Source organism: Lissotriton helveticus, chromosome 11 (genome assembly GCF_964261635.1).
Source record: "Lissotriton helveticus chromosome 11, aLisHel1.1, whole genome shotgun sequence".
NCBI lineage: Eukaryota > Metazoa > Chordata > Amphibia > Caudata > Salamandridae > Lissotriton > Lissotriton helveticus.
Window position 1 is genome coordinate 938,127,360 of NC_136072.1, and position 17,613 is coordinate 938,144,972.

Below are 17,613 nucleotides of genomic sequence, written 5' to 3' on the forward strand. Positions count from 1 at the left end.
TAATACTAGGAAAATTGTTGGGTCTTATTTGAAGCTTATAGGATCTTGACCTCTTATCTGTATTTGCTAGCTATGTGAAGGAAAATGGAAAGAATCAATGTAAAAAACTAGTGTTAATGCTAGTAGTGGATACAAAAAATTAGCACTGTGCTAGATATTGACTTACCACTGATTACCAGTGGGGTTTGATGGCATATAAGTCGGTGGAAAAGCGTACTCAAATTTACCTTAATATTGTGACTGTGCTATTTCGAATATATACTGTTACTACGCATGTGACAACATTGCATGCCATTACAATGCGGTCGTTACAACGACAGCGTTGTTACCACGCATACATTTACATCGCAAGTCATTACTAGGACTTGCTGTAGGGGGCGCGCTGGACTTGGGAATAGTAATATTTACTATTCCTACTCCAGGTTGTGCAACAGCAGGGAAGGTGTTGAATTCTAACTCCAACATCAATGCACCCCATACAGCAAGTCTTAGTAATGACTTGCGATGTAATTGTATGTGTGGTAACAACGTGGTCGTTGTAACAACTGCGTTGTAATGGTACCGCTTTGTGGAGACCGTGTTGTAAACAATGTTTCCCGTTATTGGTAAGATATTTGTCTAACATATGTTTTGAGAACTAGATAGCTGTCCATGGTTATGGTTACTAATGGTATGTGCAAATGATGATCACTTTAAGGGGGTTATTAATGTTTGTTAATGCATTACTCATGATGTTGATGAATGATTAATGTTTCAATGTTTGGGTAATAGAAAACGAAAGTGATGAATTTGGAAGCAGTGATAGTAGGCCTCCTTGGTGTAGTAGTAGAATGTTATATTTCTGATGAACATAATTCCTGTGGGATGCTTGATAAGAGTACTGCCGTCCATGATCATAGTCTTCAGGGAATGGTGGTGGCAGCCGGGGTGTACATTTTGCAGAGGATGAAAGCAGTTGTCATAGAGGGTGTCTTAAGATAATTACACTGTTCTTTGAGGTGACACTTGATGAGGATCATTATATTGGGGAGTTGCCTAGGGTGAAGGTGCTCCCTTTAGTAATTACTTTTACAATCGTGGTAGTAGTTGTTGATTTAAGGTTCAACGTGATGGTGCTTATTGTGAAAACTAATGGCTGCTTCAGGAAATGGATCTTGTTGGTGGTTATAGTAAGTATGGTAAGGAGAATAATGATGTTTATTATGGGATTTATTTATATGCATGTAGGTATTCTTTGTTGTGGTTACGTTGCTGTGAATAGTCCTTTCAATGAAAGGCCTGTCTGTGTGTAGTTGATACATTCGAGAGAAATGTAAGCATGACTAGTAACACAGTTGAGTTGGTGAAGTTGTCTATTTGGAGTTTTGCAATTTAAGAATGGGATGATGGTGGGGATTATAGCTTTGACAGACAGTAAGAATTACAAGTCTATTGGTAGATGCAATTGTGCAATGTCTGTAGTTGTCTGGTGCTATTGATAAAGGTATGCATTAAAGATGACCATGAGGGTAAGGAAGATCAACTTTGGGTAGTTATGTATATTAATGGTGCACAGTAGTGGCACATATCCTGATTCCTGCATTAGTCCATGAGTTTAACTAAAGTAGCACTAGGTATGTTTTCTAAAAATTACTACTTAAAAGAAAAGCAGTGATTTAATATATTAATAGTGAGTTCGTAGCATGTGTTTCTTTATATACACATGCTCATGCCATCTGGTTTGTTCTTAGACATTTGCAAGTTGTTTTTCTTTAAAAAAAAAAGTATTTTGAGTCATTAAATGCACTGCGACTCCTTGCTTAGTAGGCAATATGCATTGGCACTGAATTCATGGTGAAATGCTTTTTTCCTCCATTGGGTTCGGACGTGTACCAAGTGGGTTCCAAGGTACAGTGTATTCTCCTTCTTTCGTTGGGGTTGCATGATGAATCGTCTACACCCACTTGGTCTGCGTTTCTTCTGTCTCCAAAACACTATCCAGAGAACAATGCCTCTGATCAAGTCCCCGATGGCAGGGTCCTTATGCCTGCCCCATTTCATCATGCCCATTTGCATCAACAACTTCCGTACCAGAAAATTCACAGCCACACATGGAAATGGAACCCGGACGCCATTCCATGGCTTCCCCCGGTGCCACTTGAAATACCCGTGGCTAGACCACAACAAGGTTTGTAAGCTCTGCCTCACCCAACCACAATGCCTTGTATGAAGCTTGCTTCGCCTTCCAGTCGCAAGAAAACTCTACAGTTCTGATGGGAGAAGTGTTGGGTCCACTGGAAAATGCACCAGCAGTCTGCTGCTGACATGCTCTACATCTTCGGTGAACAGGAACTCTTCAGTGTCGAAGAAGGTGAGGACCCTGGCTCTTCAGGCAACCCACCCCATCAGCCATGGTGCAGCCAGAGACAGTCTTCTTGAATGGCTCAAACCCAAAGAAAGAAGAGAAGGCTGCTCTGACCAAGATCGGCTATGACACCCAATCCAAGTCGAGCTATGACACCACTCTGAGGGGATGAGGCATCAAGGCGCTTGCAAATAACACAATAACCTCCAGGACCTGTGAAACCTTTGAGCAGCAGTAGGCACAGAACGGAAGCTTTGCTTCTAAAAATGGATCTGACTAAGGGCGTTCACCTCTCTTTGCTACCAAACCACAAGGCCACTGAGAGGCTTTGACTCCACTTAAAGCCCTTACGCTGCTAGCAACTAAGCTATTGATAACATGTTGTGAACACCGTTGATGACCAACTCCGAAGACTTAAACCTGCCAATCCTCCAAAGGTTACAGGAGGAGCTTGATGCGAGTCAAACACACCTCTTCATTCATCCACTTACTGGAAAGATTTTGCCCACCACAGCCAAAATTCACAGAGACTCCGCCTCGAAAGAGGAGACTGGCTCTTGAGATGGTACCTGCATTGAAGGCCCCCTTGGCTCTCTCTTCCAAGAAGTATAGAGACAGAGGTGCTAGCCTCCCCCTTATGCTCCACCCCCTCCTTATGCTCCACCTCCCGCTCCTCCATCACCACCTCCACCACGATCATGCACACCACCTCCACTAATTCTACTGCCATCACCATTGGGATTTCCACACTCCTCTATGGCTCAGGCAACTCCTTCTGCCCCGCTGATTCCTAGAATACACCTTTTGTGCCAGGGCCCACAGACAACCCCTTGGAATGACAACAATGTCGAGCCCCCAGATGACCCATATCTCAACCATTGCATTGTTAGGGCATATCTCCAGATGATACGATGGCCTATCACAAGGTCATCCAGGAAGAAGCAACCTTTCATAAGCTGGACATGCAAGTCCTGCAGGAGGCAGTCTGCTCCCTCATTGAGATGTTGTTCGTCAGAGTGGACAGGGCAGTTTTAGTCCATGTTAAAGGGCATGCTCAAGTCTGCCCTGAAGAGATTCAGGAAACCCATCAAGGCCACTATAGTAACATCAAGGGTGGAAATTAATTATAATACCTCCCCCAGTGACACTGTATACATTGAGCACCTTCTGCTGCCCAACTCCCTGGTCATGCACACCGCCCACAAGTGAACTCCTGCTCAAGTCGAAGGCAACTACCAACCACTTGATAAGAAAAGCAAGAAGTTGAACTCAGCCAGCAACAGGATGACTCTAGGGGCGGATTTCCACTGACACATAGCCAACTTTGTTGGGGCTCCTTTCACTCTAGGATAGTGTTCAATAGGAAGAAATGTAGGTGCAGGCGAAGCATCTCCTTTAAGATTTCATGAAAAGGAGTGTAGAAATATTGTCAGAGGGCAAGACCATCTCCAATGCTACCATCTGTTGTGCCTACAATGCTGCAGACTCAGCCTCCCAGGGAGTTAACACCAGTGTCCTCATCCGACAATGACTGTTACCCCACGGTGCACTGTACATATACGAAAGCAGCAAGTATGGCCTTCCTTGGCTCAGTACCTTTAGCTGACGTATGTAAGGCAGCTACTTGGTCATCCCTACACTCTTTCACTAATTATTGTGTGGACATTTTAGCCCTCCAGCAGGTTATCTTTGGCCCAAAAATCCTAAGGTTCTTTGCATCATCCAACCAGTAGCCACCACTTGTTGAGAATAGGATAGGGTTAGGATTCTGGCGTAACAGCTAGAGCGTCAACCTCGAAGCTGTGGGACCGGGTTCGAGTTTCGGTAGGGACCCTTAACATATTGTGATTCTGTGCAAATCACTTAATCTCCACATACCTACCAAAAAAATCAATGTGCCTGTAACGTAACTCGTGCTCATGTAAAGCAATCTGATAACTTCAGGTTAAGTTTGCGCTATATAAAACTCCCCAAAAGTTTTTTTTCCAATACTCCTTTACAGTCTGTGCAAAGCATGTATATCTATAGCAACACATGCTATGAATGGAAAATGTTACTTTACCCGTAAACATCTGTTCTCAGCGTGTGGTACTGTAGATTCACATGCGCTCACCCTCCTTCCCAGAGCATATGGCTCTACTTGCAGATCTCTTTTTCAACTTATTCCCGTAAAACACAGGATGCACCATACTACGTTCACCGTCACTAACCACTCTATAAATAACTCCCACTGTGCGAAAATCAATCTAATATAGTCAGTATCAGTGTCTATTACCTACTATGGATGAAGTCCCACTGCATTCCATAAATCAAAAGCCTTTCTTTTGAAGAAAAACAACTTGCAACCATCCAAGCCCAAGATGGCAGGAGTATGCCAAGCATGTGAACTACAGCACTACATGCTACGAACACATGCTTACAGGGTAAGTAATGTTTTCCTTCTACCAATATGCTCAAAGTTATTAAATATTATTTTGTTTCTTTTCACAGCTCAGCGGGGAATCGTCAAATTTTGGGATGAATTTGGTTATTTATCTGCTAATTGGAATCAACCACCGTCTACTGATTTACGCTACAAACGTAGGCGAGCCATGGAAATCCCCACAACAATTCAATGTGGTTAGTGTCTATCCTGAATTGTTTGTCAATTGTATAAATGCAAGTACATTTTTTTTTTATCAACTGTTTTTTTTTTGGGGGGGAATTTTCTGTATAACATACAAAGTGAGCATGCAACATGACCAAACAGTAGCATCCATAAACATTACAATATATATGCACACAAAAGATGATAGGCTGTACTGTCTTGCAAGTTAATTCGATAATTTTGTAGAGAGACTTGACACACTCATCAAACACTGTATGTTCAATGAAGAAGCCATACGCCCCAGTCATTTATGGTTGCTACTCTGATTTCTTCAGAAGGGGAATGCTGAGAGAAACTCAGTCTTGAACAAGTGTTAATGGCTTCTAGAGCGGAGGTGCGTGCGAGCTGGCAAGCTACTGACATGGAGGTCAGAGGTGCCCCAAAGGAATCAGTCCTGAGTATGAAAAGCAAGTCAAAGCAAAAGACTGAAGGCACAAGGTGATGTCTGTACGTAAAAAGAAGTTATGTTTTAGGTGTAGAATTTAATTTCCACACAAAGACAAATGTCCATCAGACAGATATGTAAGGGCTGTGGTAAGGCGAACAATTTTAGGATTTGTGCAAAGCAAAGGGAAATACAAGTGCGTCATGTCGCAAAGACAAAAAGGTCGCCAGTGTTTTCCAGAATCAACTTCGACGCGCCCCCACAAGGCCCAGTGGAGACATCAGGTGAAACAAATAGACACTGAACAAAGTCGATTGTCACAGTTCCTCCATATGAGTATCAAGTGAAAGTGAAGAAGATAGTTGTGCCAAGTCAATGATTATTTCAGAGAAGCGTGCGCAAGTTGGATTGGCTGCATGTGAGGAAAAATGTCAGTCAAAGAAAAGTCGACATACCAAAGTACCAAAGTCATTCAACATTGTCCGTTAATTACACTGAAAGTAAACAGTTGTTCAATACCTTTCATCATTGTCAGTGGTGCATTGGTAAGTATTATGCCTGAAGAAAAATATAACGAATTGTATCCATAACCACAACTTTTGCCATCGAAAACCAAAGTGTATGCATAGGTTGCATCGACACCCTTAAAAAGTCAAGGTTCAATTATTGCGACAATGAAACATATGAAAACGAATGTGCATGCACCCATCCATGTGCTTCAAGGGACCGTGTTGAGTGTCTGTTCTGTCAGTTTCAGCACATATGCTGATATGGGACTAATTTCTGTGCACTGCTCACCATGAAATAGTAAGTCAGTTCCCTTCTTTGCTTCATGGTTTGGTAAAGCTTAAGACTATGAAAGTAAAGTTATATATTAATGAGGACGTCAGTCCTGTTGCTCTAAGCCCTAGGCACACAGGTAAATACAAGATTCTGTTGAAAAGGAATTTGATTTGTTATTTAAGCATGATATTATTGAGCATTCTATTGTTCCAACGCCATGGGTTTCGCCTGTCGTGGTAGTACCCAAAGAGGGCAGTGAAGGAGCGCTACGCATATGCGTTGACGTTTAGGAAGCTGGCTCTGTATATGATATTGCCACTATGGTGATAATACCGTGCACAGAGTGCAGGGGTTCCCCAAAAGTGTACACGTTTACAGGGCACAATGTAAATCCCAAAGTGCTCTATTAGTGGTAGTGTGGGGGAGCAGCCTTAGGCCTAACACAGGAGTGTTCCACAATGGTAAATAATGTACACAGGACTCGAGGAGAAGATCCAGATCAATTTTAGAAAAATATACTTTGTATTTTATGTTAAGACCAAGGTCTTCGTAAGAAGGTAGGTACAGTTGTAATTAATAATACATTTCACTTTGAAAAATCAACACTTTGAAACTTTTTAACCCATTCCAGTGTTATCCTATGGGGAAAACAATATTGCAGTTAAACAGGTAAGTACTATCCAAGTCTTTGGAGCCAAAAATCAGCAAGGGCCAGGGGTCAGCTGAGTACCAAATCTAAACAATAAGAGGCACTGGGGTGGCCGGGTGCAGAGGTCAAAATCTGAATTCAGCCCAATGCTTTCCAATGGAGACAGGGAAGCCTGGCCCACTGCTTGCAGGTAAGTACATTGGTGCACAGGGGTCAAGCTTTAGTGGTTCGGTTAAGCACAGGGCCGCAAAGCAGCACCAAACATACACCACCAGCGGCAAAGGGCAGCCGGGTGCAGTTTGCAATTTCAACATCGGCCTCCCAAAGCGTTTACTAGATAATCTTCTTTTGGCACAGAGTCTGCAGGCATGGCACCGGGGTTGCAGGAGGAAGACCAATGACAGTAGAGATGTAGGAGGCCGTAGGGGTACCGTCTGTGCAGCTCATCGAGTTCCAGGGACTTCGGTTGCAGGGGTGCCTAAGGATGTCAAGAGTCTTCTTTCCGGAGCCGGTCGTGGTCGAGGGGATTCGCATTGCAGGCGCTGTCTTGGAGGGCAGGAGAGGTCCGCCAGTGCTGGACGCGAGGTCAGGATTGCCAGGGAGACTTCACTTCACATGTGAGCCACTCAAACTCTGGTGCAAAGTGGGCAGGAGACGCAGACTCACCGGGATCCAGAGTCCTTGGAGTAGGTTACTTCAGGGCAGGTCCGCTGTTCACATGAGATTGGAGTCTTTTTCGAAGGCAGCAGTCCTCCCAGGGTTTTTGGAGGACGCTTGCTGCAAGGCAGGTCACAGATTCGCAGAAGCTGAAGATAGGCCAATAGGACTGGTGCCAAGGCAGTTAGTCTTCTCTGAAGGGTTGTCTTGTTTCTTTTCAAGTCGTCACAGATCGAGGTTCTAAGTCTGGAGGAGCCACCTAAATACTAAATTTAGGAGTTGTTTTGGGGGAGTAGTAGTTGGTGCCATTGGGCACCTTACCTGGGGTGACTACACCCTCGGTCTATGGCCACCGCCTGTGGGAGGGCCATGGACCTAGCCCTGATTGGAGGGGTATCCCTATCAAGTTGAAAGTTGTGCAGGGACTGAAAGTTGTGCTTCATCTCACCCCCGCCACCTTAGAGGACACGTTGGCAGAGGTATGCACACCTCCTATTCCTTATACGTTTTTCCTCTAGTTTTCCCATACAAAGTGGGAGTGTAAACCAGGGGCTGTCATCTAATGCTAGCTGCAGAGGCTGGAGGTCACATTACAAAGGCGTCAGGCCTTAGAAGCTTCCCTCCTCGAACACTGGCCCATCCTTGGGAGGAAGTGTGGCACCTCTGCCCAGGATGTGCATTGTTTCTGGTGCCGGGGAGCAAGGTCTCTCTACCCAGGGGTCCAGAAAATGACTGGTAGTAGCTGGCTGCCTAAAGCCAGTCAGAGACTCCACAAAGATTGGTAGGTTTTCAGGGGGCACCTCTGGGTGCCCTCTGAGTACATGGTATAATCTATCATCAGTATAGATTTATTGTAAGTAGTAGTTTGGTACCAAACACTCCTTGGTTCTGTGAAGCCATCATGGTGCTGTACAACTTAGGTTTTTGGGTTTCCAGCCCATGTACGCTCTATGGCTTCCCTGGCACTTACAATATCAAGGAATGGATCCCAATATTTTTGGGGCATATCTGCTTCTGCAGGTATGCCCTCACCTGTGGTATAGTGCACACTACCTTAGGGCTGCGAGGCCTGGCAGAGGGGTGACTTCCCTATGCCTTCAGGCAGTGCTAGTTGGCATGGCGCCATGTCGACTTTGTTGTTTTTCTCCCTCACAGGGGCATGCAAGCTGCGAGGGCAGTGGCATGGTTCCAGTGAGGGGCGCCCCTTGGAACCCTATTCAGCTCCTAGGCCCTAGGTACCCAGGCTACCATTTAGTAGGGACTTACAGGGAGTAGAAGTACCAATTGGGGATTTGTTTTAGTGAAGAAGCACTGACACAGGGGACCTGGTTGGCAGGGACCATGTGCAGTACATTTGAAACCACATCTGAACCAGATAAAAAGTGTGTGTGTGGTGGAGGAGGGGGGGAGTTACCATGCAAAAGAGGCACTTTCACAACATGTGTCAGGCAAACAAGGCAATTGAACGAGAACAACATCCAGGTCCACATATTGCTGACATGATAAATCAACTGGATGGTGCAAAATTCTTCTCTCACCTTGATTTAAATAAAGGATATCATCAGAACTTAAAAGATTGCAGGTACATTACAACCTTTTCTACACATGTTGATCTCTTTTGATTCAAAAGACAACGTTTTGATGTGCCATCCGCTGCCGAACTGTTTCAAGTCATCATTCAATGTATCATACAGCTTGTCATGAATGAGTTCAATTACATTGATGGCATTGGTTTTTCGGAGCTGCACAAATAGAACATGATAAAGCTCTTACAAACGTATGTTGTTTACTTGCCGAAGCAGGTTTGACTTGGAATGCAGACAATTGTGAGTTCTGTTACACCATGCTAAAATTATTTGGCCATATCTTTTCTGATGGGGTTATGACACCGGATCCTGCTAAAGTACAGGTGCGGTCAAATGCTGATTTCCCCCCTACAAGATGTTTCCATTGTGCGTTCCTTTCTTGGCATTGTCAGTTACTGTTTTAGATAGTTACAAGACTTTGCCACTCTAAGTGCTCCATTCTATTCTATTCTTTTCAATGCAAGATGTTTTGTATAGCGCACAGCTACCCCGAAAACTCCTGGCGTTGAGACAGACACACCTGCAAGGCCTTGGCTAGTCATGCCAGAATTAAACTAGATGAGTCTTTAGAAGTTTCTTAAAAGAGATGTCCGAGGCATATGAGCTGCAGATTCTACACTTTGCATTAGATCGCCACCTGGTGTTGGGCTCGGATGATTGCATGTTGTTGTCGTCTTGGAAGAAGTCTTTTGTAGTCACGAGATAGGTGACTCCTCCTTTGGACGATAGTTTGCATGGGCATCGGCTCCATCCTTAGATTATTTTTTCCGCCACTGGGTTCGGATGAAATTTTTCCGCTCCTGTTCGAAATCTACTTTTCAAGTACTTCGACGCGTAAAAATGTTTTCAAACTTCACCTAACTACTTTCGATATCGACAAACATCATATCGACTCCCTCAGCTCGATTCCGGTCGTCGACGCGGGCCGTTGGGCCTATCCACGCCTTGAGGCCTACTCCTCATGGAAAGGACGCCATTCAAAAGATGCCCCAAGTGTGGAGCAAAGTTTCCACACAGTGACCACTACGAGGTCTGTAACCTGTGCTTATCGCCAAAACACGACTAATCCAACTGTACAGCCTGTGCGTCCTTTCGATCCAAGAAGACCATTCGAGATCGGAGGGCCCGTCGACACGACATGCAGAGATCTGCTCCGGAACCGGTGGATATCTTCGACGAAGAGGTTCCGCTCGTTCCCGAAGAAGATTCAGATGATCTCCAAATCGTGGTATCAGAGGAAGATGACTCCATACCATCAGATCAGCGCGTGAGTACTACTGCCCCTGCCCCATATACAGGACCTAAATCGAAGGTCAACACTCTGCCTCCGGGGCCCAGTCACGACCGAAAAACCACTTCGAAAGCCCCGCCATCGATGCCTGGCTCCAAAGAAAATACTCAAGCCTTCCGGTAGCTCTTTACCGAGCAAACCGCACGTGCCGATCCCACCACCTCCCTCGGCACCGAAACCCAAAGCAGTCTCGGCTCAGAAACCATCGACTTCTAAAGGCACACCGATGAAACCAGCGTCCGACGCCTCAAAGCCGACGACACCAGCTTCTACTCCGAAGCCATCATCTTCGGTACCTAAACCTACAATGCCTGATTCCGATGCGCCCAAGCCCTCGAAACAGCCTACGACTCTGAAAATAACACCTTCGGTGACGAAATCTATGCCAAAGGACACAGTAATAACTCCTAAGGCTAAAGACAAGCAGCAACCACGCCCGGAACCGAAAAAATCTGCGCCGGTAAAGGTTCCGCAATCAGAACTTTTTCAACCTGATCCTCTACAAAAGAAGATCTACATAGACCCTAAAACAGGTGCTGTATCCACTACACCACACAGGAAGAGGAAATTAGACACAGCACCTGCACCTGCAGTGCCTGTCAAGAAGAAGGACTCTGCTACATCTCCTATGCACCCTTCTTGTCCTATACTTCCTTCTCCTTCATCTCCTGTTACTCCTAACAATTCACCTCAAATTTCTCCTGAACACTCGCCTCTTCATTCTTCCCATTCACCTCAAAATGATGATGAGTATAGCCTAGGGGGAGGGGTAGACCCAGATGAGCCTTTCCCATACCCTATTGATGATCCAGACTGGGAGTACCCAAACCCACAAGATGTGCCAGATATTCCTGACCCACAGTCATATCCATCAAAGCCTTCTCCCCCAGGAGATAATATTAGTTTTGGGCACTTGCTGAATAGGGCTGGCATTTACCATGGGGTCACTATGCTTTCAGGTGAGGCAGAGGAAGATTTTTTGTTAAATACTTTTGAACAATCGCAAAGGTCTGTACAAATTCTTCCTATGATTAAAGGGGTCATCAAACATGCTCCAGAGGTATTTAAAGATCTTGTACGTGCTAGGATCCTAAACCCTAGAATTGAAAAAAGTACAGGCCTGCTCCTGGGTTTCCAGCCTACATTAAAGGACAACTACCCTTAGATTCACTAGTTGTCTCAAATGCTAGAAAAAGGGCAAACTCACAGACGTCAGGTGAAGCACCTCCACCTGATAAAGAGTCTAAGGTGATAGATGCTTCAGGCAAGAGAATAGCTGCACAAGCTACCATTACATGGCGTATAGCTAACACACAAGCCCTCCTTGCAAGATACGACAGGGCTCATTATGACCAATCTAAAGAGACACGTTAGTGATAGATTCCTTACCTTAGAATATCCCAGGCGTCAGACTGGATCCGGAAATTTTTTGCGTAGCAGTACCCATGCGCGTCGGTAGGCGTCGTCCGCGGCTCCGCGTCCGTCGTCTGCGTCGTCCGCGTCCGTCGTCGGCGCCGTGATGACCTCGTGGGAGTACTTAGACGCCGCCTCCGCGCGCTGACGTCCGTTCTTCTTTTTTCCGCGCCGACCCGGAAAAAGTGGTACCCGTAGTCAATTTTTGACTAAACTTTTGCGATCATTTTTGATCTACTTCGAAGTCTGTACGACTCCGACGGTGCCGGTAGGGATGCCCGGGTTTAAACCCTGCTCCGAATGCGACCGACTGATGTCGGTTACTGCCCCCCATCGCCGGTGTCTTCATTGCCTAGGCCTCGACCACGACGACAAGGCCTGCTCCGACTGTCGAGCCCTGACGTCTAAGGCTAGGCGGCAGCGGTCCAGCAAGCGGCTCGAGCTCCGGCAGTCAGCCCCGCGCCGCTCGAGGTCCCGGTCCGCGAGGAGGTCGAGGGACCGGTCGCGGGGTCGGAGCCACCATAGCTCCAGGAGTTGTCCGCGGTATTCGGGCTCCTCTGGTAAGCACAAGAAGTCGAAGAGACGTCATCGCTCTTCTGACTCCCCCCGACGCTCGTGTGATGCGGCCGGGGGTTTGGGTGACACCGCGGGAGCCGCAGGTGTCTTGGCCTGCTCCAAACCCGGCGGTCCCTGGGCCGAACGCGACGCCGGGGGAGATTGATGACTTCCTCATGGCCATGAGGTCGCTCGCTCCTCCGTCGGGTTCTGCGGCGCCTTTGGGCCAAGCGGTCCCGACTGGGTCCCCACGCGGGCCGGGTGCTTCGGCCCCGGCGCCGTCGGGTGCTCCGGCCCCGGCGCCGACTTCGGTCCCGATGCCGCAGGGCCCCACTGGATCCGGGCCCGGATCCGGGTGGGCGCCGGTCGACCTCACAACCTCGCCGGCGCCGGCCCCAAGGGTGTCGCCCCCGGTGTCGTCCCAGGACGACGCCGTCCCTGGTCCTGCCCTCGATTCGGGTCCGGCGTCGGAGCGGCGCCACTCTCGACGCCGATGGGAGATTTCTATTTCTATGACCCGGCCCCATCCTTTGAGCCTGAGTACCAGGGGGGACTGGGAGGGGTCTGAGGACCCTCTGGCACGTGAGTGTCAGTATTCTGCGGACTGGACTGGAGAGCTTGGGATGCCAGTGGTCTGGACACTTTGCCCAACACTGGTTTTGTCTCCCCTCCTAGCGTGGCTACGGAGGAAGGGGCTGCCTATAGCGTGGTGCTGATGAGGGCGGCCAAGGCCTTGGGCCTTGAGCTCCCTGTCGCGGCCGTGAGGACTAACCTCCTCACTGAGGTCCTTAAACCGCAGGCAAGCTCGGCCGAGCCTCTGCTGCCGTTTAATGGGGCCCTATTAGACGTTCTTCTGGGCACTTGGTCCAAGCCTGCCACAGGTCAGCCTGTGGATAGGAAAGTGGCCAGGCGCCGGCTCCGGGCGACCCTTGCTTTCTGTCTACCCACCCCACTCCCGAGAGCCTGGTCATCCAGGCCTCTAATTCCCAGACCGCATTCCCGTCGGCTCCCCCCGACCGGGAATCCAAGAGGTACGAGCAATACGGAAAGAAAGTATTCTCCTCCCTGAATTTAGGATTGCGGTCAGTCAATACCGCATGCCTCCTGGGCTGCTACACCCACTCTCTGTGGGATACGTTCGCGGACGTGCTGCCAGAATGCCTGGTGGAGGTCCGAGCTAAACTCGGCCAAGCCCTTGTGGAGGGTCGAGATGCAGAGCGTTATTCCATCTGGTGTGGGCTGGACACTACTGGCTCACTAGGCAGAGCGATGGCAACGACGGTGGCTATTCGTCGCAATGCCTGGTTGAGGTCTGCCAACTTCTTGGCTGATGTCCAAAACACACTTATGGACATGCCGTTCGATGGCCGTCGCCTCTTTGGCGACAAGGCTGACCATGCGCTTGAGCGCTTTAAGGACTCCAGGGCTACGGCCAATTCCTTCGGCCTCTCGGCCCCGCGCCATCAAACGGCTGCCTTTCGCCCCTTTCGTGGCCAAAGAAGGGGCGCCCCCACTCATCCTGCCAGCCACAGGCCGCAGACTACCGTCCAGCGCTGTGGCGGACGTGGAAACCACTGTGGCGGTGGTCGGGGACAACGGCGAGGCCAGTCCACACCTACCCCTGCAGCATCCGCCTCAAAACCCTCCTAGTCCGTGCTTTCAGGCCCATGTGACGCTAGTGGGGGGCAGGGTTCGCCATCACCACCACCACTGGCGCACTGTCACATCGGACAGGTGGGTGCTGCAAATCGTCCGAAGGGGCTACTCCCTCCCCTTCGAGGCGTCCCCTCCAGCCATGCCACCGCGTGTCGGGGGATCACTTGAAATTTCTGCAAGAGGAAGTTGCGGCCCTCCTGGCATAGGGGGCCATCAAGCTCGTTCCTGGGCCAGACGTAGGGTGTGGTTGTTACTCCCACTACTTTCTGGTACCCAAGAAGGGCAAAGGGGGCCTACGCCCTATCTTGGACCTACGGAACGTCAACGGCTTCCTCCGGAAGGAGAAGTTCAAGATGCTGACATTGGCTCAGGTCTTAGCTGCCCTAGACCCTGGAGACTGGATGGTAGCGCTGGACTTGCAGGACGCTTATTTTCACATCCCCGTCCTGCCGGCACACCGGCGTTACCTGCGGTTCACAGTAGGCCACGAGCACTTTCAGTTTACCGTGCTCCCCTTCGGCCTTACCAGCGCCCCACGGGTGTTCACGAAAGTGATGGCGGTGGTCGCAGCTCATCTGCGCAGGTTAGGGGTTTCAGTCTTCCCCTACCTCGACGACTGGTTGTTGAAGGCGGGCTCGCCCCAAACAGTCGTCAGCCACCTTCAGACTACGGCCGACCTCCTGCACCTGCTGGGGTTTTCCATCAATGTGCCGAAGTCACACCTGTGCCCCTCTCAGAAGCTCCTCTTCATCGGAGCGGTTCTGGACTCGGCGCAGTTTCGGGTATATCCTCCCGAACAACGGGTTCGGGATATTCAGGCTCTGATTCCGATCTTTCACTCCCGAGTCTCGGTCAGGTTGACGCTGCGGCTTCTGAGGCTGATGGCCTCCTGCATCCTTCTGGTGCATCACGCCCGGTGGAGGATGCGGGCTCTGCAGTGGGACCTGAAGTTTCAGTGGGCCCAGCATCAGGGCAACTTGTCCGACCATGTCTTGATCTCGGAGGGCACTGCAAGACAGTTGCAGTGGTGGCTCACGGACCGCGATTCGGTCAGCGGCAGATCCCTCTCCCTACCCCAACCGGAGCACGTAGTTGTGACGGACGCTTCCCTCCAGGGCTGGGGGGGGCCACATGGGAGAGGCAGAGATCAGAGGCCTCTGGTCTCTGGCGGAGTCCCATCTCCCCATCAACCTTCTGGAGCTGTGGGCGATCCGACATGCACTGAAGGCATTCCTCCCCTCTGTCTGGGGGAGAGTAGTACAGGTGTTCACGGACAACACCACCGCCATGTGGTACTGCAACAAACAGGGCGGGGTGGGGTCGTGGACCCTATGCCAGGAGGCTCTGCGCCTCTGGCAGTGGCTGGAATATCAGGGCGTGACCCTGGTGGTTCAACATCTGGTAGGTTCCCTGAATGCCAGGGCGGACGAACTCAGCCGTCGGTGCATGATGCATCACGAATGGCGTCTGAACTCGGCCTCTTTCAGCAGTGGGGAGAGCCTTGGTTAGATCTATTCGCCACAGAAGAGAACGCGCAATGTCATCAGTTCTGCGCGTTGGAATTTCCAAGGCGGCACTCACTCGGAGATGCTTTTTGTCGCGAGTGGAGTTGCGGTCTATTGTATGCCTTTCCGCCTATACCACTTCTGCCCAGAGTGCTGAAGATCAGGCGCGACCGGGCCCAGGTTATCCTTGTGGCTCCGGACTAGGCACGAAGATATTGGTATCCAGAACTACTCAGCATGTCTGTCGATCCCCTGATTCGTCTGCCTCTTCAGGAGGACATTCTGTCGCAGCAGCAGGGGACGGTCCTCCACCCGAACCTGTCCAGTCTCCACCTCCATGCTTGGAGATTGAGCGGCGACAGTTGAGGCCATTTCACTTGCCTCCTGAAGTTTGTAATGTGATTCTGGCAGCCAGGCGTCCCTCCACAAAGTCGGTATACGCCTGCAGGTGGAACAGATTTGTGGCATGGTGCACAGCAAAGGCTGTGGATCCACTCTCTGCCCCCCTTTCTGAGGTTCTCCTCTTCCTTCTTTCTCTTGCCCAGCAGGGCTCTGCTCTGGGCACTATCAAGGCTACCTTTCTGCCCTTTCCGCCTTCTTAAGGCTAACTGATCAGCCTTCTTTGTTCAAGTCCCCGGTTGTTAACAGATTCTTAAAGGGCATCACTCATATGTTCCCTCCTGTTCCTTTCGTATTGCCCCAGTGGGACTTTAACCTGGTTCTGACCTACCTGATGTGCGCTCCTTTCGAGCTGCTTCATAACTGTCCGCTCCGTCTTCTTACACTTAAGACTGCTTTCCTGGTTGCCATCACCTTTGCCAGGAGAGTGAGTGAGCTCCAGGCTCTTTCCTCTAAACCTCCCTTCCTTTCTGTCCATCCGGACAAGGTTGTGTTGGGGACAAGACCCTCTTTCCTGCCCAAGATAGTCACAGCCTTCCACATCGGGCAGTCCATCACCTTGCCCACCTTCTTCCGCCTCCACATCTCTCGAAAGAGGAAGAGAGGCTCCACCGTCTGGACCCAAAACGTGCGCTCTCATACTATCTGGATCGCACACGCCAGTTCCGGGTGGATGACCAACTCTTTGTTGGTTACGTGGGCGCTAAGAAGGGACAGGCAGTGCACAAGCGGACCATCTCTCGGTGTATCGTGTTGTGCATCCAGGCGTGCTACTCTTTGGCTAAAAAGGAACCTCCTGTTGGGCTGAGGGCCCATTCCACTCGGGCAACGGCGACTACTACTGCCCTGGGCCAGGGAGTCCCCTTGCAGGACATTTTTCAGGCAGCTACGTGGGCCTCGCTGCACACGTTCGCAAGACACTACTGTCTGGACAGTCAAGTCCGGAGGGATGGTTTCTTTGGCCGTTCCGTCCTCCAGGACTTTCTGGTGTGATTATTGGTTCGCAGACCCACCACCGGGGTTGGTATTGCTGGGGTATCTATTTTAAGATAAGGAATCTATCACGAACGTGTCTCTTTCAGATGCACAAGTTACTACTTGTGTAACGATATATCTGTAAGAGACATTAGTTAGTGATAAATTCCTTACCAACCCACCCATCCTCCCCGTTCTGCGAACTGATATCTAGGGTTAAGGTCATCCCCTTTCAGGGCCTTAGTTTCATGGCACCAGTGTTGGTTTTTATCATGGCTCTGCGTTTCTGGCGCGGAAAAGCTGTGTATAAGAACTGACGTTAGCGCGCGGAGGCGGCGTCTAAGTAGTCCGACGACGTCATCACGACGCCGACGACGGACGCGGAGCCGCGGACGACGCCTACCGACGCGCATGGGTACTGCTACGCAAAAAAATTCCGGATCCAGTCTGACGCCTGGGGATATTCTAAGGTAAGAATCTATCACTAACTAATGTCTCTTACAGTTATATCGTTACACAAGTAGTAACTTGTGCGTTAGAGACACTACTACAACATTTACCTGACCAATATAAGGCGCAGGCAAATAAACTTATACAAGAAGGCAAATTAATTTCAAATGCCTCAATCAAGTGTGCACTTGATGTAGCATACACTGCATCTAGAGCTGTAAACACTAGTATCCTACTTAGTCGTCATGCGTGGCTATGCATTTCAGGATTTAAGCAGGAAGTGCAAACTACAATCTTAAATCAGCCATTTAACCAACA

The 17,613-nt window shown here is 49.3% G+C and overlaps 1 protein-coding gene across 6 annotated transcripts in view; it reads left to right on the forward strand.

The window, feature by feature from the left end:
• MORC2 (MORC family CW-type zinc finger 2) overlaps positions 1–17,613 on the forward strand; it is a 597,165-nt gene that overhangs the window by 283,262 nt on the left and 296,290 nt on the right. For all 6 annotated transcript variants that reach the window (XM_078667274.1, XM_078667271.1, XM_078667273.1 and 3 more), the window contains exon 16: positions 4,835–4,963. In XM_078667274.1, coding sequence (XP_078523400.1) covers positions 4,835–4,963 — 129 coding nt within the window. The remainder of the gene's footprint in view (positions 1–4,834; positions 4,964–17,613) is intronic.